Source organism: Hemicordylus capensis, chromosome 13 (genome assembly GCF_027244095.1).
Source record: "Hemicordylus capensis ecotype Gifberg chromosome 13, rHemCap1.1.pri, whole genome shotgun sequence".
In the NCBI taxonomy this organism is placed as follows: domain Eukaryota; kingdom Metazoa; phylum Chordata; class Lepidosauria; order Squamata; family Cordylidae; genus Hemicordylus; species Hemicordylus capensis.
The window spans coordinates 2,568,898-2,591,297 of record NC_069669.1 but is presented as its reverse complement, the minus strand read 5'-3'; the positions used below and the strand labels follow the sequence as shown (position 1 = coordinate 2,591,297).

Genomic DNA, 22,400 nt, shown 5'->3' with positions numbered 1-22,400 from the left:
ATTATAGCAGGAGGTACTCTTGAAACATTTGGATCAGTAGTTAGAACAAGGAATCTGATTCCTTTTGTCAGGGAATTAGGCCTTTTAAAAATAATACAATTAAATCATCCGGCAACAGCTGAGCAGTTCTACTCTTAAAGGTAGGCGAAGAGGTTGGAGTGGCACACACGGTGAATCACTCTTGCTAAACAATTGCTCTGTGCCCATCCAATTTCCTTCACAGTGGTGGCGGGCTGGGCCTCCATTTGTTGACAGTTGGGCATCTCATAGCTCATGTGGGCCCATTTTCTTCCTTGAGGGCTGACTAATTTTTTTCTGAGCAGTCAGTGGGGCAGTTTTCCTCCTCCTTTGTTCCTCCACAATTGGCGCTGCTGTAGCCGGGCTAGGCACTCCCTGGAATCCTAGTTCTTCACACTCCATTCTCAACAAGTTGCCTGCCCTATTTTCCATCTTGCTTTTCCATTCATCCATGCCTTGGGGAGGTAATGAGCTTTTCATTGTGGGGGAGAAGAGGGAGAGAATGTGTTTGTGTTGCCATCTGCCTCAGATCAATATTATCATTCCCTGTGGCAAAAATTAAAAAAGGAAAAAGAAAGAGCTGACCAAGATTTTGGGTCAGTGTGACTTGGCCAAATTCTGTTTTCTATTTCTGTTGGCAAACACCTTAGCTAGAAAGAACACACAACAGCTAAGAACTCGGCAGATGGTTTTTAAGCTGGAGATGGAACCATTTGGGAAGGAATACATAGTGTTCCAATTCCAAAGGTCCTTGATAGAGACCAGTGGGAACCAGGAAAAAGTTCCAAAACTCTTGGTAGGAACTTGTGCTCTTATAGAAGCAGAGGCCTACAGAAACTCCATCAGACTGCTGGTCTCTCCTTTCTTGAGTGAGAATATGATATTTGTAGGCAGGAGAGGCCCGGGGGATTGCAAGAAGCACCAAATGCTGCCTTACCCTATAATGCTGGGTGGGCTAGCCCCTTTCCCCAATAGCTCCTTCTATTTAGAGAGATCCTGCCACAGAAGATGGCAGTCAAGGAGGATGAGGGCACAGCTCAGTGGAAGAGCATCGGCTTTGCATGCAGAAAGTGCCAGATTCAATCCCCAGCAGCATCACCAGATAGGGTTGGGAAAGAGCCTCGCTTGAACCCCCGTGGAGCCGCAGGCAGGCAGTGTAGGCGACTGGATGGGCCGATGGTATGACTTGGCAAACGGCAGCTTCATCAGTTTGTGAGCCAGGGAGGTGGTTTTGCCCAGCCCTAGGTTTTCTCCGAAGCTTGCCCCCTTCTTTGTGACCTTTTCTTTGGTCTGCACAAAAGTCCTGTCCTCCTTTTTGGATTCCAACCCCACCGCCTTTTCTAATGGACCAGCCTGGCGGCTTGCAGTTTGCAGAGCACAAAGCCACCGGCTGGCTTTCTTCCTCTCATGCTTTGTTTGCTTCTCCTTTATTCCCCCCCCCCCCGCCATCTGAAATTCAAAAGAACCATCTATTGCCTCGCGTTATGTTCTGGAATTCAGTGGGGACAAGTGATGCAAGATGTACAGTGCGCAGGGAAACAACTTCTCTGAAACACGCACGTACGCAAGGAACGCTGAAGTGGGTAATTTTCGCAGGGAAGAAAGGGGCAAATTGCTTGCATTATAATGCACTAATGATGCCTCCAATGAGAGTGACACATCCCCAGCAATGTCAGCTGCATGCTGTTCAAACTGTACAAGTAAATGAATTTAGCATCACTGCTTCTTCTGAGCTGGGCAATTCATTCTATATATTTCCCCCCCATGGGGAAAGCTGTGTCTCCTGTTCCTCTCTTCTCTTCCTAGACAACCAAACCAGAGTTCCTCACCATTAGTGATGGAGACAAATTTAGGACCAAGGGAGTTTGAAATATAAACTCCCCCTCCCCTACATTTAAAAGCCTTAGCCCCCTCCAAATTCAGATCCAGGTCAAAATGGGGCTATTTCTTGCCATGAACCCACCCACCCTCTTACGTCCCCCAAACCATTTCCAAGCGAAACCTTTGCTTTGAGAAGGGGGAGTAACCAGGAGCAAAGAAAGCGCCCTAGGGATAGGAGAGACCCAGCAGCAAATGACACTCCTGAGCATCATATCCAACTACAGAGAGGCTAGCAAGACCTCCCCTCTTTCAAGGAAAAGGAAAAAGAAAGGTTCTGCCGTTGAGTCGGTGTTGATTCCTGGTTGACCACAGAGCCATGTGCTTTTCTTGGTAGAATACAGGAGGGGTTTATCATTACCATCTCCCAGATAGTGTGCCTTTCAGCACCTCCCTATATCACTGCTGCCCGATATAGGAGTTTCCCATATTCTGGGAAACACACCAGCGGGGCTTCAAACCAACAGCCTCCTGCTCTTTAGACATGCTGCTTACCCGCTGTGCCATTAGGTGGACTTCTTGTAAATCCTCTCTCAAAGATAAAGGGAAGTTTGCAGGGCCAGGGAATGGTTGGAGAAGGGGGCACTTCACCCATTTTTTTTGTGTGTGTTTTCTCCTCCTGAGCTGTCTCAGGGAAAAAAAACCCCTCTCAAAAATCAAGGGGCGTGTCCCCATTTTCCAGGAAAGCTGAAAGCAAATGGATTTGTGTGTGAGCCGAGGGCAGTTCTCTCACACCCCTTGAGGTGTCCTTTTTTCCTTTCCAGAATGATTCTGACACATTGAAGGCATACGAGTCCCTCCTTCATGAGGAACTCTTCCCACAACCAGACCCAGATGTGGCGTTTTAACCAAGAACATCTCTAGGAACATCCGGTGCAAACTGTGCCAACTCTTCCTGCAACGTACCTTTCCAAAGTGCTTAGGCATTCAAAGCCCACGTTGCACAGAGGTATTGCTACCTGGTGCAGCCTCTGGTGGAAAATAATGCAAGCCAAGAACGAAGGCAGATATTGATTCAAGACACACTGCAGCAGGCCGGTGAGTTATAGCCAAAGATTAATACGCACAGCCCCAGCAGAGAGAAAAGGGAGGAAGCAGGTATACAGTGCCCTGAAGCAGAGGTGTCAAAACTGCAGTACCTACAACTAGAGTTGCCATGCCCCCTGGAATTCTGGGTTTCACCCTGATTCTAAGCATTTCACCCAGCTGGCTTAGCCCACCTAGATTCGCCCAGATTTCAGATTTCATCTTTTTTTAAAAGCTAAGCTCCTCCCATTTTCCAGGGGGAGGAGAAAGAAGCAATCTTGGGGAGGGACCATAGCTCAGTGGTAGAGCATCTGCTTTGCATACAGAAGGTCTCAGGTTCGATCCCTGACAGCATCTCCAGGTAGGGCTGGGAAAGGCTCCTGCCTGAAACTTTGGAAAGCCGCTGCCAGTCAGTGTAGACAGTACTGAGTTGGATAGACCAATGGTCTGACTCAGTGGAAGGCACTAGCCCTTGCAGAAGCTGAGTCATGGAGCAAAACGTGCACTCACTCTTCTGCTCAAAATTGTTTAAGCCAATTTACATAATTTGCCAATTAGGCACCTGGGTTTGGAAAGCCAGCATATGGCAACCCTACCTACAACTCCCACCATCCCTGGCTACTGGCCACTGTGACTGAGAATGATGGGAAGTGTAGGCCAAGAAGAGCTGGAGGGCTGCAATTTGAAATCCATGCCCTAAGGTCTTCCTTGGACATCTTTGACTCCAAATCAAGGAAGGGGGTCCCCTCATCCTTGGTCGTTCTGCCTGGTTTCCTTGTCTCTCCCACAGCCTCTTTGAGTGATTTCTTGCCTAATCTCCTGCTTCCCATCTCCAGGTGTACCTACTATTAACTCATTGCCTTTTCCTGCAGAGTTCCCCAGGGTCCCACTGACTGCAGATGCTTGCTGGCCCTGCTGGTGGTCAGCTGTCTTCCTCCTCCCAGTTCTGCAGCATCCGTCCCCTAAACTGGGGGTCCTCAACTTTGGGTCTCCAGATGTTGCTGGGCTACAACGCTCAGCTGCAACAGTCAAAGGCCCTTGGGAGTTGTAGTACAGCAACTCCAAGCTGAGAGTCACCGATCTAACCCACGAGGGTCCCTGCCCAACTTTGCAAAGAGCTAGCTCTCAGCGTGGTATTAGAAGTATCGCTTTTCCCTGTTGTTAAGCCGTTTTGTGTTACTCTGGGAAAAGTGAGGCATTTTTTGAAAGTGAAAAAGCAAACTACTTTATTAATAAAAAATATGGGAACATTAATGACCTACCTCCCAGGAGCTGCCATACAGACAAAACGAGTTAAGGATTCTAAAGTGTTCTGAATCCGGAGAGCACTTATAGAAATTATGGTCTGGGGTGAGTCATGTCAGCCTCTACACAATTCACTTTTCCACCCCCTGCGACACAGAAGTTGACACTTCTTTGCAAGGCTGTGAAGCGAGCCTTAATTGACATCAGCAAAGTGCTTTGAGATCTCGGGCTAAAAAGGCACTGTGGAGAGAACAGAGGGCTATAATTTACCAGCACCGCTACTTGGGTCAGAGTTGCCATTTCCTCGGCCTCACATCGTGCAAAAAAAAAAGGAGCCCCATTTGAACTTCCAAGAATGAGCAACTCTGGTCCAATTTTCCCCCCTCCGGGAGGTTGATCTCAGCAGCTAAGTGGGATAATGACACAGCAGAAAAGTTTTACTCACCAGAAGAATTCTTTTTCGTTGTTGCCTGGCAACCCCTTCAGTGGCCTGCTGAGTCACCCTTGATTGGTTGGGTTGCTTTTGCATGTTGCCATTGGGATGGCGAAGAGCAGAGCTCCCAATTTGCTCCGGGCTTGATACATGTTTGGGATCTAACAAGGCCAGGCTCTTCACAACTCCAAAATCCGATAAATAAGCCTGAGGATTTTGGAAGCATCCCTAACGATTCCCAGTTCCCAGCCAGTGCTGCTGATCTGAGTTTTAAGTGCTTTGTTTGGCATTTCAGCTTTTGTATTTAGTCAGTTGGTTTGTAATGTGATCTCTCCCTTGAATGTAAAGAAATGAAGGATAAATGTTGCTGCATATGATAACAGCACAATTCTATGTTGCATGGTCAAGCATCAGTTTGACTTTCCCCCCTAAACCCATTTTCCATGGGGAGGAGAAGGAAGTAATCTTGGGGAGGGGCCATAGCTCAGTGGTAGAGCATCTGCTTTGCATACAGAAGGTCTACTCCAGGACCAATATGAACCCTGACAGCATCTCCAGATCCCTGACAGCATCTCCAGGTAGGTCTGGGAAAGGCTCCTGCCTGAAACTTTGGAGAGCTGCTGCCAGTCAGTGTAGACAGTACTGAGTTGGATAGACCAATGGTCTGACTCAGTGGAAGGCACTAATAACTTGAAACTTGGTGTATGTACATAGGAACTTAGGAAGCCTCCTTCTACCAAGGCAGACCCTTGGTCCATCTAGCTCAGTATTGTCTACACAGACTGGCAGCGGCTTCCCCAAGGTTGCCGGCAGGAATCTCTCTCAGCCCTATCTAGAAATGCCAGGGAGGGAACTTGGAACCTTCTGCATGCAGACATGCAGAAGCTCTTTCCAGAGCGGCCCCATCCCCTGAATGCTCACATGTCATCTCCCATTCAAATGCAAACCAGGGTGGACCATGCTTAGCAAAGGGGACAAGTCAAGCTGGCTACCACAAGACGAGCTTTACGTGTTGATCAGGAGTATCCATAGCTCAGTGGCAGAGCACCTGCTTTTCATACGGAAGGTCCCAGGTTCAATCCTTGGCAGCATCTCTAGATAGGACTGGGAAAGACCCCTGCCTGAAGACCTGCTGCCAGTCAGTGCAGAGATTCCTAGACCCAGTATCAAGGCATTCACACAAAACATATTACAATTGTGCATCTTCCTTTCGAGCACTGAATGATTACAATGAAATTTGCATCCATGACACAATTTCCCTGTAAACTGCAGACATCAGCTGGACTTGCATCCCGATTTTTAGCCTACGTTCCAGTAGGCTTATGAGGTCATCCAGCATTCTATCTGTGTGTCTGTGTGCACCCCCACCCCCCCATCAACTTGGCAATGCCTGGACCAATATGAACCAAATCAAATACAGTTGTAGGGACACCTCCACGGCATAGTTTGTGATGAAGTCACCCACCCCGATCCAAGATTGCAGGTGCATAAACTTTTGAGGTGCAAATGCACCAACTGGAGGACTGTCTAACCGATTTGAACCAAATTTGGAAGAGTTGTAGTGAGTGATGCTACGCCTCAATGGTGCAGTTTGTAATGATGACATCCACCCCGATCCAAGATGGCGGACACATGGACATTTGAGGCACAAGAGATCTAACTTGTGGACCTCGATTTGCGCCACATTTAGTCCAGATGTAGAGACAATGAAAGGAAAGTAGGCTGATTAGTTCTTACTAGAACAACTTGTTTAAAGCTGGGAGAGGAAAGGTAGTAGACTGTGATATGATATACAAAAGTCCACGTGTGTGTGTCTCAATCATTGCAATTTCCTTATTTGAACTGCATATTTGTATTTTTAGTACAATGCTTGCTGACCTTTGCTTCCTCTCTCTCTTTTTAATCCATGTCATTATTCTGCCTTAATCTTTGGGGAGAGGAGAGGCGATCAATCTAAACAACTGCATAAAACATCTCCTGGGTTCACATAGTTTCTTCTTGTTGGCCTCTACCCACCTTCCTTAGTACTTTTCCTTCTCACCTGGCCTTCAGCATGAGCCTGCCTTCTGGAACTCTCCTGCCATATAAACTGGAAAGCGACTCTTATCTTACTGAGCACAGGTTATCTGCAAAGCTATGCCCAGTGCAATGTTTAAAAACATCTCGAAAATAACAACGGCTGTTGCTCTTCTAGGCAAGAGGCCCAGTGAGAAAGCAATTGCAACTAGGAAGTGAATTGGCCATAACTGTGCATTTATATCCAGAGGTACATCTAGGTAATTTTGGAGCCTGGACCTATAGGCCTTTGGAGGCCCCCTACCCTGCAAATTAAGCATCATCATGCTCCGCTGGGCGACCACACCACCCAGGACAGACTAAAGAGGATTTGGGGGGCCCCCAGGGGCTGTGGAGGGGCTGTGGGGACTTTGGCCCCAAAGTCCAGGGATAAGAAATTTAAAACCACTGCGATCGTGACTTCAGCTCACCTCCACACTGTTTGGAAAGAGCCCTTCTGTGCTGCCCAATAATGCTTCTTCTCAAAGCCGTTCTCACCCCACAACCCATGCTTATAGGATCTTGTACACTTTCCCCATTCTGGGGCCAAAGAACATTCAGTTCTTCAGGCAAACCAGGGACGGTATTGCCTTTGGAGTGAACCGAAGCTCTAGGAGGGGGAGTGGCGTTCCAAGGCAATATGCCACTGAATTCCAGTTGTTGGGAGGCCGCAGCAGCCGGGAGGGCACTTCCCTCCATGCCCTGCTTGATGGGCTTGCTGGAGGCCTCTGATTGGCCACAGTGGGAAGCTGAAGGCTGGGCTAGATGGGTCTTTGGTCTGATCCGGCAGGGCTCTTCTTATGCGCTCTGCACGGGCTTAATCCTCGCATGCTTGTTTTTTTAGGTGACTACTTCGGCATCCTCATGGAGGCGAAAGTGACGTGCTTCCCGTTCAGCATTCTGGACAACCCCATGTATTGGGGCAGCACTATCGTTTACCTGGGGTGGTCCATCATGTGAGTCCTGTCTTTATGCTGTCCCTGCCTGCTTGTTGCATGAAGACCTTCCACCTATTCAGTCAGGCTTTTAGCTGAATTTTAAATTTGATTTTTATCTTTGGTTTTTAACTGGTTTTATGGTTTATAGTTGTTTTAAATCAATTGTAAACCAGTTGTAGTCCAAAGAGGACCAACCTTGGGTCCCCAGTTGTTGGACTACAACTCCCATCATCCCCAGCCACAAAGACCCCTAGGAGTTGTAGTCCAGAGGGGACTGACCTTGGGTACCCAGATGTTGGTGGACTATATTTCCCACCATCCTTAGCCCCAATGGCCAAAGGCCCTTTGCCCAACAACATCTGGGGACCTCTACTGTAGTCATTACACCTTGTCCTTGGCTTGTCCTTATGGGAAGACATGCTTGTCCTTAGCTTGTCCTTATGCTTGTCCTTGTCCTTGGCTTGTCCTTATTGGAAGACATGCTTGTCCTGGCTTGTCCTTATTGGAAGACATGCTTTACAAATACAAGATTCTAGGGTTGATTGTGCGAAGAACTCATGGTCTGGTTCTGTAAATGAGGAGGCTTCCCTTTATGCCTTTTAACTCTTTCCATCCCATTGCGTGCCCTGCCTCTCTTCCCCTGTCTTTAAGAGGTCTTGTTGTCTGGTTAGATAGTTTGGATGGCAAAGTGTTTCCCATCAGTTGTACTGGGTCAAGGAACACACTTATTATGAAGCAAAGAGCGGATGCGTGTGTATCTCCTGGCAGCTTTGAGACCGCAAGCTGGAGTGGTGGAGAGAGCAGATCCGGATGGTATGACGCATGGGCTCTCTCACACACACATCTCTGCTCCTTTTTAATTGGCTGCTAAACGGACCTCTGATGAGCTGACGGCACTGGCAGATGACTGCCCGTAAACTGAAAACAGAGCAAAGCAAAGCAAGGTATTGACAGGCATTAAGTGGGGCAGGATCTGGGATGAGGATATTGTACGACTGGGAAAGGTATAGGAGAGGGCAACCGTGATGTATGAGGACCTAGAACACCTTCCTTATGAGGCAAGGCTAAAGCATCTGGGGCTTTTTGTTTGGGAAAGAGGCAGCTACGGGGAGATATGATAGAGGTGTATAAAATTATGCATGGAGTAGAGAGAGTGGACAGAGAGAAAAAATTCTCCCTCTCTCACCAAGTGCCATCCCCTGAAACTGAAGGCCAGGAAACTTAGAACTGTCAAAAAGAAGTACTTTTTCACATAGCGTGTAATTGATCTATGGAATTCTCTGCCATGGGATGTGTGATGGCCACTAGCTTAAGTGGTATAAAAGGAGCTTAGACAAATTCAAGGCGCACAGGTCAATCCATGGCTACTAGTCTGGTGGCCACCTCCAGCTTCAGAGGTAAGGTGCCTCTGTATACCAGTTGCAGGGGAGCAAAGGGCATGCCTTCATCTCTTGCCTGTGGGCTTCTCAGAGGCATCTGGTGGGCTACTGTGCAAAGCAGGATGCTGGACTAGATAGGCCTTGGGCCTGATCCAGAAAGGCTGATCTTATGTTCTATAAAGGGAAGGAGTCATTCCTTCATAGATTTGCAAAAGTGTTCTGGTGTCTGTGTGGCGTCCCAGGTGTTAGCCAATCAGTGCCACCCGTAGCCAGCTTTTGGTTGACCTTGCAGAACATGGAAAGGGAGAAGTATGTTTGGTCGTAATGTAGCAAATGTGGCACCTGTCTTCACCTAGAACTGAAACGCGTCTACATGGTTACGTAAATGGATTCCCATGCTTATGACACTGGCAACAACCCTGGGATGAAAATAGGCTACAGCCATCAATGACCCCTCCCTCTGCGTCCTAACGCAAGTGGAATTTTGCAGTTCTGTTACAGTGCATCCACTGTTCATCTCATTATCATCACCATGACATCCAAACACCAAGGCTGTTTCCTTCCGCTCCTTGATAACATATTCGGTATGACCTCATGAGAGGGACCTAGAGAGTGTATCAGGTTTCCTAGGCTTATGTTCAGCATTCTCAAACTTATGTTAAAAAGGAAATTCCTACTAGGGATATGCGTGAAGCATGATTTTAGCTCAGCGCCTTTAACAGGAAGGAGAGTAGTAGAGGTTGTTGATTTTTACCCACAATAGGTAAAACAGCAGAGTACTTAAGGAATGAGCACACACTCCAGTTACAGAGTAGGTAGCAGAGGATGGTTTGGATATTGCAGCTGTTTAGAGAAAAGACATGGAGATCCTTGTAGGACTAAACACTAAATATTTATTGGTTAAATACACTTGGATAGGAAAGACCTATCTCTAATCTAAAGGACTACACAGTGGATAGGTAAGGAGAGAGAGAGAGATGTTTCCATCTGCTGACTCTCTAGGAGGAAAGGAAGGATTGTGACTCCGCACAGGAAGTGCTGCAGAGTCAGTTCAGGGGTCATAGAGTAGGGACAGATAGGGAGACCCTGACTCACTGTCTCTACTCCCAATGCCCCTAGTGGTCATTAGGACAGATGGTGCAAAAGGTCAATGCACTGGAACTTCATCTCCCACAAGTAGGTCCATACCTGCTCTTCCTCCACTCACCGCCACAAGATGTCTGGGGGGTGCTCCCCCCAGCTAAGATTGCATGCTGGCAGGGCTTCTCCCAGCTGCCCTCGCACAACGCCAGCACACACGTGGAGTGCCACTGAACTTCCTGTGGCGGCGAGCGGAGGAGAAGCAGGTATGGACCTGCTCTCCTCCCTGTTAAAAGTGTGGGGAATGTGCTGCGATTCAGAGCTCGAATCGTGTTTTGTGCACATCTCTTCTATTCTGCTGCTAAATGGAAAGAATCACCACTTTTAAAAGGTGCCTCTTTGCTCAGTTTTCAATTTTTAACAGATACAATACTGAGCAGAGATGGTAACTAAATTTTATCTGCTGCTGGGAGCTTATTATTTGACTGATTGATTGATTGATACAGCTTATGAGTTGCTTCCCTAGAATTAACCCGGAGGAACACGCAATGTAAACAAAGAAGTGAGTCAACCCATTGATTGGAAAATAAGACAAAGCATCATTTAACAACCGGCAGCAATAAAAAAAACCCAACAACAACCAGCAGAGTCACTGACATCCAGACAAATGAAGTGCTTGCTCGATGAACAAAGTTGCACAAGTGCAAGAAGACTGCACAGCTGCACAAAGTCCCGGGGATGCACTACATTGGGCTCTTGTGTTATTTCAAGCGAGCCCAGTGGTTCTTACGATCACAAAAATCGGGCTAGGATTTTCCTAGCCCGGTTTTTGTGATCGTAACAATAGCCCCATTATCTTTTCCAAAGATATCCCAGATTTCTTATGTTTTAAACACACACACTTAGCAATAGCAATAGCACTTACATTTATATACCGCTCTATAGCTGGAAGCTCTCTAAGCGGTTTACAATGATTTAGCATATTGCCCCCAACATTCTGGGTACTCATTTTACCGACCTTGGAAGGATGGAAGGCTGAGTCAACCTTGAGCCCCTGGTCAGGATCGAACTTGCAACCTTCTGGTTACAGGGCGGCAGTTTTACCACTGCGCCACCAGGGACTTACACACACACACACACACCCCTACCCTACCCTCAATATCTTACAACTTATTTCTGAAAAGCTTAGTCGTGTTATATTTAGCCTAGTTTGGGGATGCAGTTGGCCTGCATTATGGTCTGGGGTGAGCAATTGTAGAAATGAGTTGTCTGCTCTTTTGTTATATCAGAGCAAATTGCTGCAGGGCCAGCTGTTCTGTGATTTGGCCCTTTTATCCATTTCCGGTGTTTCAATGCTCCTCTATCTTCCTGTGGTGCCCAGTGGAGCGTTGTGTGAGCCGAACAAAACAATGTTCTAAGTGGGTCTAGCTAAAAGCATTGTCATCCTGTGGTCCTTGGATCAGAGAACGTTGCCGTCCCCACATCAGCAATCTCACCAACTGCCCAACGTCATTGTCGTTATATTACTATTCATTTGTCCTCTACAATGTGACCCATTTCTAAATGGAAAACTCTACTCAAGTCAAAGGGAAGAAAATGACCAGCTTTTCATTGGAACAAAACCAGGTTCTACAAGTCTTTTTATCTAGCAGCCCCTGGATCAAGGAAAGACTTATTCATTCATTCACTCATTCATTCATTCATTCATATGAATGAATTCATATTCATTCATTCATCAGTTTATATACTACCCTTCCTAAAGTGGCTCAGGGTGGTTCACATTAAAATCAAAAACACATAATAAAACAATTAAAATCAAACAACATTTAAACCAGAATTAAAACTAATTAACTAGATATCATTAAAAGCCAGGCTAGAAAGATGGGTCTTTAAGGCTCTCCAGAAGGCCTCAAATGTCACATGCCATGTTTAGATGGAATGAAAGCCAAGCCAATGAATGAAGCCACTGCTCCAAATGTTTCTGTTTATTGATTTATTATTACACGTTTTTATGCTGCCTATAACCAGGTCTCCAGCTAGATGTTTTAATTAGTTCACAACTAATTAAAACGTCTAGCTGCAAAGCTAAAAGCAGATCAGATAGTGAAAGGGGTTCTCGAATTTTGAAATACTTCTGGGGGGAAACAGATACCTCCAATTTTGAACCTATTAAAAACAAAGATTCAAAACCAATTACTTTCAGGTTCTGAGATTTGGGGTTTCCAGTCTTCCAGCAAGCTGGGCTGTGTTCAGAATAGAATTTTAACAACCATACTAGTGATTTCTAGATGCACTCAAGCTAAGGATGTGGGGAAATTGGACGGGGGTGGGAGTGAGTACCCTTTTGGCCACCAGGGTCTGGTGGGGGTAGCCAAACCCCCTCACCCAGGGCACTCCTTTGCTTCAGATCCTCCCGCAGCCAGCTGACGGGTTCACCAGCTGAGGGCCCCCCCCCTCATTGAAACCCTGGCTGGCTTGGGGCTTTCCCCCCGTCTTGCTCTTGAGAGGAAAAACCCCCACTCACCTAGCATTCCAATAAAATGCTGCCTGGGAAGGCACCCTGCCAAGCATGACTTGTCCCCCTAGCTAAGCAGGGTCTGCCCTGGTTGCATATGAATGGCAGACTTGATGTGTGAGCACTGCAAGATATTCCCCCACTTAGCGGATGAAGCCGCTCTGGGAAGAACGGAAGGTTCCAAGTTCCCTCCCTGGCATCTCCCAGATAGAGCTGAGAGAGATTCCTGCCTGCAACCTTGGAGAAGCCGCTGCCAGTCTGTGAAGACGATACGGAGCTAGATAGACCAATGGTCTGACTCAGTATATGGCAGCTTCCTCTGTTCCTATGTCCAGTGCCGGGATGGAGCTATTCAGCCATGTTACTATGTTCCCAAAGTCCACGGTTCATTGAATCACTGACTAGGAACTCTTTTCTCGCCTCTTCATGAGGACTTGGGGAACTTCAGAACTGGCTGAATAGCCCCATTCTGGCACTAACCTGCATATGGCATGGGTGCAGGGGGAGGGGGGGCTGGCTCACCCAAAAACCTTTAAGGGAGTCACCAGTGGGACCTTGTCCGCTGACGGCAGGCAAGCTCCCTGGGCCCCTAGCTCCATCCCAGTATTTACACCTGGAAACAGGGTCCTATGTTTGGTCCAGTAAGATCAGCCAGCAGGCATTCATATATTGATTAAAACTTAAAGAAATGCCCGAGTCACACAAGGCAAAGCAATGTTACCTGGAACAACAAACTCATTGTTGGCAGAGAAAGAAATCTTGGTATCATAATATGATAAGTTTACTTCAAAGATGTGGTTTCTCAGTCTTTCTCTCAGAGCAACTGGCAAAGAAGGAATTTAAATTGCATTCTAACGACATGTGGTTTCCTAAAGGGTCCAGCTAAAGCTCTCTTCTCTTCTGTTGTTGGAGGTAGATTGACTAAGGTACCTTATCACTACATTTCTGCCATTGTGGCTTGAAAGGCGTCGAGGACCTTCCTCTCTGCCTGTTTAAACTTTTTGCTGCCATTTTGGCAAGGAGAATGAAGGCTATACTAAGACTTTTTATTCATGAAGATCAAGCAGGTTTTTTGCCAAAACGGCAATTAAGAGATAATGTGAGAACTGCTTTGAATGTGTTGGAGTATTATGAAAAACACGATGATAAACAGATAGCCATGATTTTTCTGGACGCAGAGAAAGCTTTTGACAATGTCTCCTGGCAGTTCATGTGGAAATTATTCGATGCAATGGGAGTTGGTAATAATTTTAGTAGGGCTATTAAGACAATTTATTCGGAGCAATATGCTAAAATTATTATAAATGGGGAATTATCAGACAATTGCAAAATACAGAAAGGAACTAGGCAAGGATGTTCACTTTCCCCATTACTTTTAATGTTAGTATTGGAAGTGCTCTGTAGAAATATTAGAGAAGATCAATTACAAGGCCCCAAAATTGCTCTCCTTCTGTTAGATAAATACTGTACACAGGAGAACTTGGAGATCAGTTATCAAAAGACCAAAGTCATGGTCTTTGCTAACCAGCCCAGAGGGCATCAGTGGTCAATAAGCTCACATAGGGTAGAGCAGGTTAAGTCCTTTAGGTATTTAGGAGTTCTATTTCATTCTTCCTGTTCACATAAACCTCACCTTGATTCGGCAGTTTTAAAGGCCAAACCAGTAGCTAAATCAATACTCTCTTACTATTAGTGTAAGGGTGCATCCTATGTTCCGGCCGTGGTCAAACTATTCTTGGCAAAGGTTCTGCCTCAACTTTTTTATGGAGCTCAGTTGGGCGTAGTTAAAAATCTTGATCCGTTGGAGGCACTGCAGTCAAAAATTTTAAGAGCTGTACTGGCTGTTCCCAGATGTGCCCCCACGGTAGCTCTGAGAAGAGAGGCCGGAATGATTAGGCTACAGACATGCTTATGGAGAGTCACTATTCTTTACTGGTTAAAAATTTATTTTTGGCAGGAGGGTTTGGTTGCTTTTAGAAAACAGGACTCCTTTAAATTTAGATGGCACACTGAGGCCATTGATAAGCTGGCCCACTGTGGATTCTCCTTAGAGGCCATACAGGAGCTTGGTTACGACACAGTTCGCATCCAAATTATTCAACGCCTAATGGATATTGAGCTGCAATATGAAATTTCCCAGATATCTAAAAGATCGTTCCTGGGTGATCAATTGGGTGGATTTAATTTGGCCCTCTATCTCCAGGTAGTTACGATTCCTGAATACAGACGAGCCATGACGCTGGCCAGGTTGGATGTCCTTCCGTCTGCAGTTCTGTTTGGTAGATATGGAGGAATTCCCCTGGCGAATCGTGTATGTCCTTGTGATAAGGGCTGTGTTGAAACAATAGCACATGCCTTTTTACATTGTAGCTTCTATGATGAAGCCAGAGGAAAGCTACTTTCTCCCCTTCTGATAAATTTTAATGAAAGAGCAGATGATGTTTTATTGAGGTTTTTATTTTCTCTATGTGATGAAGATAAAATTAGGACTGTGGCTAAATACTGTTATATTCTTGTAAAATACATGCTAATGTTTAGTTTATGTTTTTATGTCTGTATTTGTAATACTGCTGGTCAAGGACCGAATAAATATTACGTTGGACGTTGGGATTAGCAACGGGTATGTCTAAGAGAATGAGAGAGAGAGAGAGAGAATCAGCACTTTGTATTTTGCCCAGAAACATATTGGCTGCCAATGTCGTTCTTTTAAGATAGGGGTGATATGGTCCCTTTGAGACCAACCTGGCTGCTGCAAAATAGTGGGTCCAAAGCAACCAACTGCCTTCTATTCATTGGATGTGACGGGAATAGCAAGACCCAGGCAGGAGAGTGCAGAAAATATTTCAGATCCCATCCTGTCTTCCTGAGTATGCTTCACAGTAGCATACACTGACATTTTATTTTTATTTCTCTGTGTAAACCGCTTCGGGAACTTTTGTTGAAAAGCGGTATATAAATATTCATAGTCGTCCTCGTCCACATCTCTTCTCTCCCCGCCCCCCCATCCAGTTGAAGCTAGATTTCTATGGCAGAAGCGGGACTGTTCTTGTCGCTGGAGGGACGTTTTGCCACAGTCTTATATAACCATCTTCTCAGCCTTTCATAATCTTAGGGCTAAGCCTTCTAGTTCGATCCCCTGCGAGTGAAGCCAGATTGTTCAATCTAGCAGAAAGGGCAAGACCAAATTAGGTCAAGAGGCCATTTCTTGACAAATGCCGGGTAATTTTCGCCAAGCAACCTTGGCCAAAGAAAAGTGTTCACCGTTTCAGTGCACAGCTGTAAATCCAGTGGGTGTTATTCGGGGAACCGTTCTGCCTCGTACAGCATCCCATCCCACTGACTCAGTTCGATGTTACATAAGGCTGAACCAGAATATGGAAGCTGGCAACCATTTACCTGTCTTCTTTGTTGCCTTCTGTTCTTTCGAAAACCAGGCATGCGAGCCCAGCTGGTATTATCTTGACAGTGGCCGTAGCGCTGTGCTACACAATTGCTCTGCTCTACGAAGGGTGAGTCGCCTTAGTAATTGCTAAATGCAATGATTGCGATAATTAGAAATGATTGCTCTTTCGGGGAATTTTGCCAAGGAAAGAGGTTTTTCCAGTTAGCCTGTCCTGTGTGTGTTTTCCCAGTTGAAAATATGAAGCTGAGCATAAGAATATTCTTACACTGAAGCAGACCAGTGGTCCATCCAGCTTCGTATGATCCACTCCAGATTGGCAATTGCTCTTCAGGGACTCGGGAAGAGGCCTTGTCTTTTCAGTGTTTCTGCTATATTAAAAAAAAAAATTAACCAGAGATACCAAGAAACATAGGACCACAGGAAGCCACCTTTTGCCAAGTTAGACCCCTGGTTCATCTAGCTCAGTATTGTCTTTCACTGACTGCCAGCAGCTTCCCAGGGTTTCAGATGGATCCTTCCCAGACCTACCTGGAGATGCCAGGTATCGAACCTGGGGCTTTCGGCATGCAAAGCAGATGCTCTGTCTCTGAGCTATGGCCTCATCCTCAAGAGCTGGTCTTGTGGTAGTGAGCATGAATTGTCCCCTTTGCTACGCAGGGCCTCTGCGCTGCTGGCATTTGAGTGGGAGACTAGTGAGCATAGTAAGATATTCCCCTTAGGGGATAGAAACTCTCTGGGAAGAGCATCTAGGTTCCATGTTCCCTCCTTGATGGCATCTCCAAGATAGGGCTGAGAGAGACTTGGAGAAGCCGCTGACAGTCTGTGTGGACAATACTGAGCTAGATGGACCAGGGGTCTGACTCGGTATATGGCAGCTTCCTATGTCCCTATGGTATGCAAAGCAATATGCTCTACCACCGAGCTAACAACCCACATGATACAAACTGACTGGACATTGGAAGCTGCCTTAGACCAAGCCAGTGGTCCATCCAGTGTACTACCATCTTTTCTGACATCTAAAGAGGACTTTCTTCCTGGTCCTTGGGTGGGAAGAGGCATTAGGAACAGACAGCAGCACAGCCCATGTTTTGCCTGCAGAAGGTCCCGGATTCAATCTCTGGCATCTCCAGCTAAGGCTTGGAGAGACTCCTCACTGAGCCAGTCAGAGCAGACAGTACTGAGTTTGGATGACCAATGGTCAACAACCCAGTAGAATGGTCATACGACCCAGTAGAAGGAAACTTCATATGTTCACAACTGGAGACGCCCAGGACTGAATTTGGGAACATAGGAAGCTGCCATGTACTGAGTCAGACTATTGGCCCATCTAGCTTAGTATTGCCTAAATCAGGGATTCTCAGCGTTGGGTCCACAGATGTTATTGGACTTCAACTCCCATAATCCCCAGCCCCAGTGGCCTTTAGTTGGGGATTATGGGAGTTGAAGTCCAATAACATCTGGAGACCTAACGTTGAGAATCTCTGGTCTACACAGACTGGCAGCAGCTTCTCCAAGGTTGCAGGCAGGAGTCTCTCTCAGTCCTATCTTGGAGATGCTGCCAGGAAGGGAACATGGAACCTTCTGCATCTAAACATGCAGATGCTCTTCCTAGAACTGCCCTGGAATATCCTGCAGTGCAGGGGGACAATTCATGCTTGCTACACAAGACCTCCTCTCCTCCTTGACAATGCAAAGCCTGCTCTCTGCCGCTGAGCTGTGAGCCTTCCCATCGTGAACCGTCTAATGTGGGGATGAGATGCTGCCGGGCTTTTCTGTGAAAGAGGTCAAGAGTCAACATCGCATCATGAGGTTTGCATCAAGTTGATATTTGGTTTTTTAAAACAACCAACCACTTGATGAATTGACCAGTCAAATGTTCATATAACATTGCAATATTCAGAGCATTAATTTCTTAAAACAGGGACAGCAAACAGAGAGAATGCCTAGAAGGCTTTGGAGGACAGCCCTTCTTAATCGAGTTTAAAAGCCCCTGCCAAATAACATGGGGACCCTCTGCCTTTCTGGGATGCTGTTGCTGCAGGATATTCCTACCTGTGGGCCAGCCAAAAAAAAAAAAAAGTCCCCATGGGCAGGATCCAGCCCCTAGGGTCTTCTGTCGTGTCGCCCTGCCCTAACCCTTTCTTCTGTGCAAAAATGACTGCGATGTTACCTTAATTGTTTGGAGGTAGGGATAAAGAGCTGGTGATAACACAGAGAAAGCGGTGAGTGCAACATTGCTATCGCCTGTTTTCCATCTCTAGAGGAGTAAGCATTGCCAAAGATCACTGTCGGTGCTCATCCCCGAGATGATGCCCATGGCCCAAATGTGTGGGTGTGGCTCGTGGAAAATCTGGTTTCTGCTCAGAGATTTCTCCAGTTGCAGCACGTGGCCAATGGGAGGAGCCCGGCCATCCTCCGGAACCCTTGTCCCGTTCCTGCTCAGGGATGCTTGCAGTTGCTGCACCTGGCCAACAGGAGGATCTGTCCCTTGCGGCTTAATTGGGACTGAAGGCAGCAAATACTTTTTGGAGTTAGCTAGAGGGTGTGTCTTCTCCCAAATGAGAGGGGTGTGCGTGACTGACCCTGGGTCTTGGAGGGCTGGAACACAAGAGCCGTTGCTGCCTGATCCAACTGAGAAGGTGGGCTGCCACTTTTGCACAGTTATTCTTAGCTGCAGAATGCTTGGCTAAGGTCGGTTGACAGTAAGTGACTGGTTAATTGATCAGCGTCCCAGCCCTGCAAAAAACATTTTGTACTCTGCCGTTCCATTGCTGGAACCCACACGCACGCATTGAGAACGTCTCCTCAGCTGCAATAATTATATGTTTAGCAGCTGTAGAAATGTTCCATTCATTCATTCAAATGAGATCTGCAAATGAAAGAGGGAGATCTAACTCTGCTTCCTAATAGACACACCGAGAGGCCCTAAAATAGTGATGGGTTGTTGGTTTAATTATGTACCACCAACATACCTAAGCCACTTTATGGCGCAGCGGGGAAATGACTTGATTAGGAAGCCAGAGGTTGCCGGTTCGAATCCCTGCTGGTAGGTTTCCCAGACTATGGAAAACATCTATTGGGCAGCAACGATATAGGAAAGATGCTGAAAGGCATCATTTCATACTGTGCAGGAAATGACCATGGTCAACCCCTCCTGTATTCTACCAAAGACAACCACAGGGCTCTGTGGTCACCGGAAGTCGACACCGACTCGACGGCACACTTTACTTTACTTTACCAGCATACCTGTCACTATGACAAGTGGGACAGAGAGAAGTCCTATATATTTGCAGAGGTCTCCATCTGCAAGGGGGGTGCATAATTCAAGTCAACCCCCTCCTACCCATATTTAAATTTTAATGACCCTCCTTTGGGGTTTCTTTTTTGTTTCCCTTTCCTCCCTGCCAAACCTTTGGCCGCCCTTCCAACACCCTTTCCCAGGCCTTTCACCGAAGAGATCTATCGCCAGAAGGCAACCAGGAGCAAATAGCGCCAGATGTGGCCGCGAAGGCCCAAGGAGAGCCACCAGGGCAGTTCAGAAACCAGAAGCCAGTCTGCCAGGGCCAGCCCCACTGCCACGGGACAATTTGATGGGATATGAAAGTTCAGCCTGACTTCGAATTATGCTTTCCTCCAACTCTTCCAAAGTCCCTTGGAAACAGAGGGTGAAGGGAGGCCTTCCAGCCTTCACAAAAGCTCCCACCAACCCAGGCGGGGGGCTTTTTTCAGCTGCACCTCAGGCTTTCAACATGTTCCATTAAGAGCACAAGCCTGAATGTGTCAATTATATACTTGAGAGTGTCAAAAGAACTGTTCAGGCAGGAAACCTTGGAATTTTATGTAACCACACTCACACACACAACATGCATGCATGCACACACACACACACACACACACACAAAGGAAGAATTGACAGCTAATGTACATTATTTGGGAGGGAGCAAGAAGAAACAGGGGCGCCTGTTGTGTAGCTACTGGCATTTGCAAAGTGTGGATGAAACGGGGGAAAAGGGTGGATCGGAGCACAGAACGGGGCGTCCTGGTCCTGTGAAAAATTACCGCACCAAAGTTTAGCTTCTGACAGTCCCTTCACCGAAGCATAAATGGTTGGAGATCTCTCTCTTCTGTCCTCTCTTAAAGAAGCTCTGTCCCAGGGTGGGCCAACTTGGCCTGCCGCCTGTCATTGAACTAGAATTCCCATCATTCCCAGCCACTGTTTTATTGTGGGAGTTGTTCAACAACAGCTGGAGGGCCAAGTTGGCCAAAGCACTCCCACTCAAAAGGCTGGGTCAAGAGTGTTTTGCAGAGACGTGCTGCAGTTATGGATGCAATGCACAATCAGAACAGCCGTGCGGTGCAACTAGGCCAGGCTGCAGCTGGCAAGTAACTCATCAGTCCCTGTAATCTCTGCCTGCCCTTGATTGTCATTGGCTGATCTGCTCTGATGTCACAGTGGGGCTTTGCAAGCAGAAGAATGGCTACTCCTCTTGCTGCTATTGGCTTAACTGTTCTGATGTCACGGAGAGACTGGGGCAGCCTTGGCCCATAGAGCTGAATGTTCAAGTGGATACAAGAGATGTCAGAATTCCAAGGTACAGCAAGCCACTTTTCTTAGACTGAACCAGAGAAGTATTGCCTCCAAACCAAGATTCATGATAACAGCCCTGCTGCACATTGCAGTTTTGAACTGTGAATATGTCTGCTGTGGCACAGTGATCAATTAATTCCATTTCAAAGGCCTCCAGAAAAAAGCAGGCTGCCACTGTCAAACCTATCGCACAACCTATTGCACAACTTAAGAGAACCAGCGTGGTATAGTGGTTAGAGTGCTGGACTAGGACCGGGGAGACCCGAGTTCAAATCCCCATTCAGCCATGATACTAGCTGGGTGACTTTGGGCCAGTCACTTCTCTCTCAGCATAGCCTACTTCACAGGGTTGTTGTGAGGAGAAACCTAAGTATGTAGTACACCGCTCTGGGCTCCTTGGAGGAAGGGCAGGATATAAAATGTTAACAAACAAACAAACAAAACCCTGAATGGTCTAATGTGGATATCACAAGACTTCTCCCTGCTTGCATTTTCCATTCACACAAATGCTCTTGGTTGAAAGTAGTTTCGATTGGAATGCACTCCAATATGGACTGCAGCTAAGATCACATCTATAGTTACACACTGAAACTGGTTTCACTCGTTTCCTGAAATTGTGTGTGTTTGTCGGCTGTCTGGGCCCACGTTTGTCTGAGCAAAGCCTCAAAGTACTTTGAAGACCAAGGAATGGGGAAGCCATCAGGTGTACACAGCGTTATCAGGAAGCTAGACCCTTTTCCTTCAGAGTACAATGGTGCTATACATTCTTTTGGTCTGTTGTCTCTCCCTTTTTGTTTTCATTCAGTCACTTTCAAAGTTCAGCTTGGATTTTTGTCACGAAAGCATCAAAGCCGTATGTGTGTTGTGCTCCTCTCCCATTGTTTCCAAACTCTCCCTAGAATCAGTTTCTGGGGCTTACCTAAATTCCTTCCACTGCCACTCTAGCCCTCTGTCCTTTGTAAGTTTTAACCTTTTGAGGTGACTCCAGTACTCCTGTATATCCTAATATAAGCTCAGTATATTGCAAACCGAGCCGGATTAACCATTGCGTTATGCATGTCATAGAACAGTGTCTCGATCAAACATAGGGTTTTTTGGTACATTTATCTGATTCTTTTACTCTACGTCCACACCAGTTGCACTTTATGGTCCTCCTGAGCACTGAACACCCGTTTGAGAAATAAAAGTCCAACATTGTTTATTTATGTTATGTCTCCGTCATTGGGGCCAACACATTTGTCCATTTTCTGTCTCATTTGGTTGCTTTTTCCATCGGCTTTCATCACAGTGATGACTTTTTGCAAGAGATGTTATATTTAGCCTCTCCTTGCTAAATGTTTACAGGTATGTGCTAAGATGGCTCTGCCAAAAAAAAAAAAGGCTCTGCAAACACTCTGTATGGTGTTGCAGTCAGCTGAGCTGCATCCAGCCAGTCACCTCTTACTCCTGGGTATAACATTTCTGTACTGAGGCTCTGGCAGTATTTGTTTCTTTAGGGTAGGGAGATTTTGCTGGGGGGTTTAATTACATTAAAAAGAGGAGTTTCCTAGGCTCTTCCTGTCCTCATTTGCTGGAATCTCTCGATAAGCCTCTTATTTGTTGATTGAGAGAAGTTTCTCTTGGGGTAGGGAGATTTTGTTGGGAGGAGAAAGGCGGGTTGATTGTTTATTTTAAAAGAGTGCTTTCATAGGCTCCACTATCCCTGTTTTCTAGAATCTGTCCCCATAGGCACCTTACCCCTGGACTTTGGGGCCAAAGTCCAGGGCCTCCACTGCCCCTGGGGGCCCCCAAATTCCTCTTTAGTCGCCCCACACCGAGCATGATGATGCTTAATTTGCAGGG

General features: G+C 46.6%; 1 protein-coding gene across 21 annotated transcripts in view; it reads left to right on the top strand.

Annotated features, from left to right (window-relative positions):
- The window catches only part of PEMT (phosphatidylethanolamine N-methyltransferase), a 167,560-nt gene that overhangs the window by 71,694 nt on the left and 73,466 nt on the right, over positions 1-22,400 (top strand). For 13 of the 21 annotated variants that reach the window (XR_008311930.1, XR_008311929.1, XR_008311927.1 and 10 more), the window contains 2 exons: positions 7,500-7,611; positions 16,002-16,076. Coding sequence is in view for 15 of the 21 variants with exons in the window: in XM_053275817.1 (XP_053131792.1) it covers positions 7,500-7,611; positions 16,002-16,076 (187 nt within the window). In the remaining 6 variants the exon portion in view is untranslated. Of the gene's footprint in view, positions 1-7,499; positions 7,612-14,770; positions 15,175-16,001; positions 16,077-19,411; positions 21,764-22,400 lie in introns of those variants that run through there. The other 8 variants (XR_008311932.1, XM_053275818.1, XM_053275820.1 and 5 more) reach the window with 4 other exon arrangements.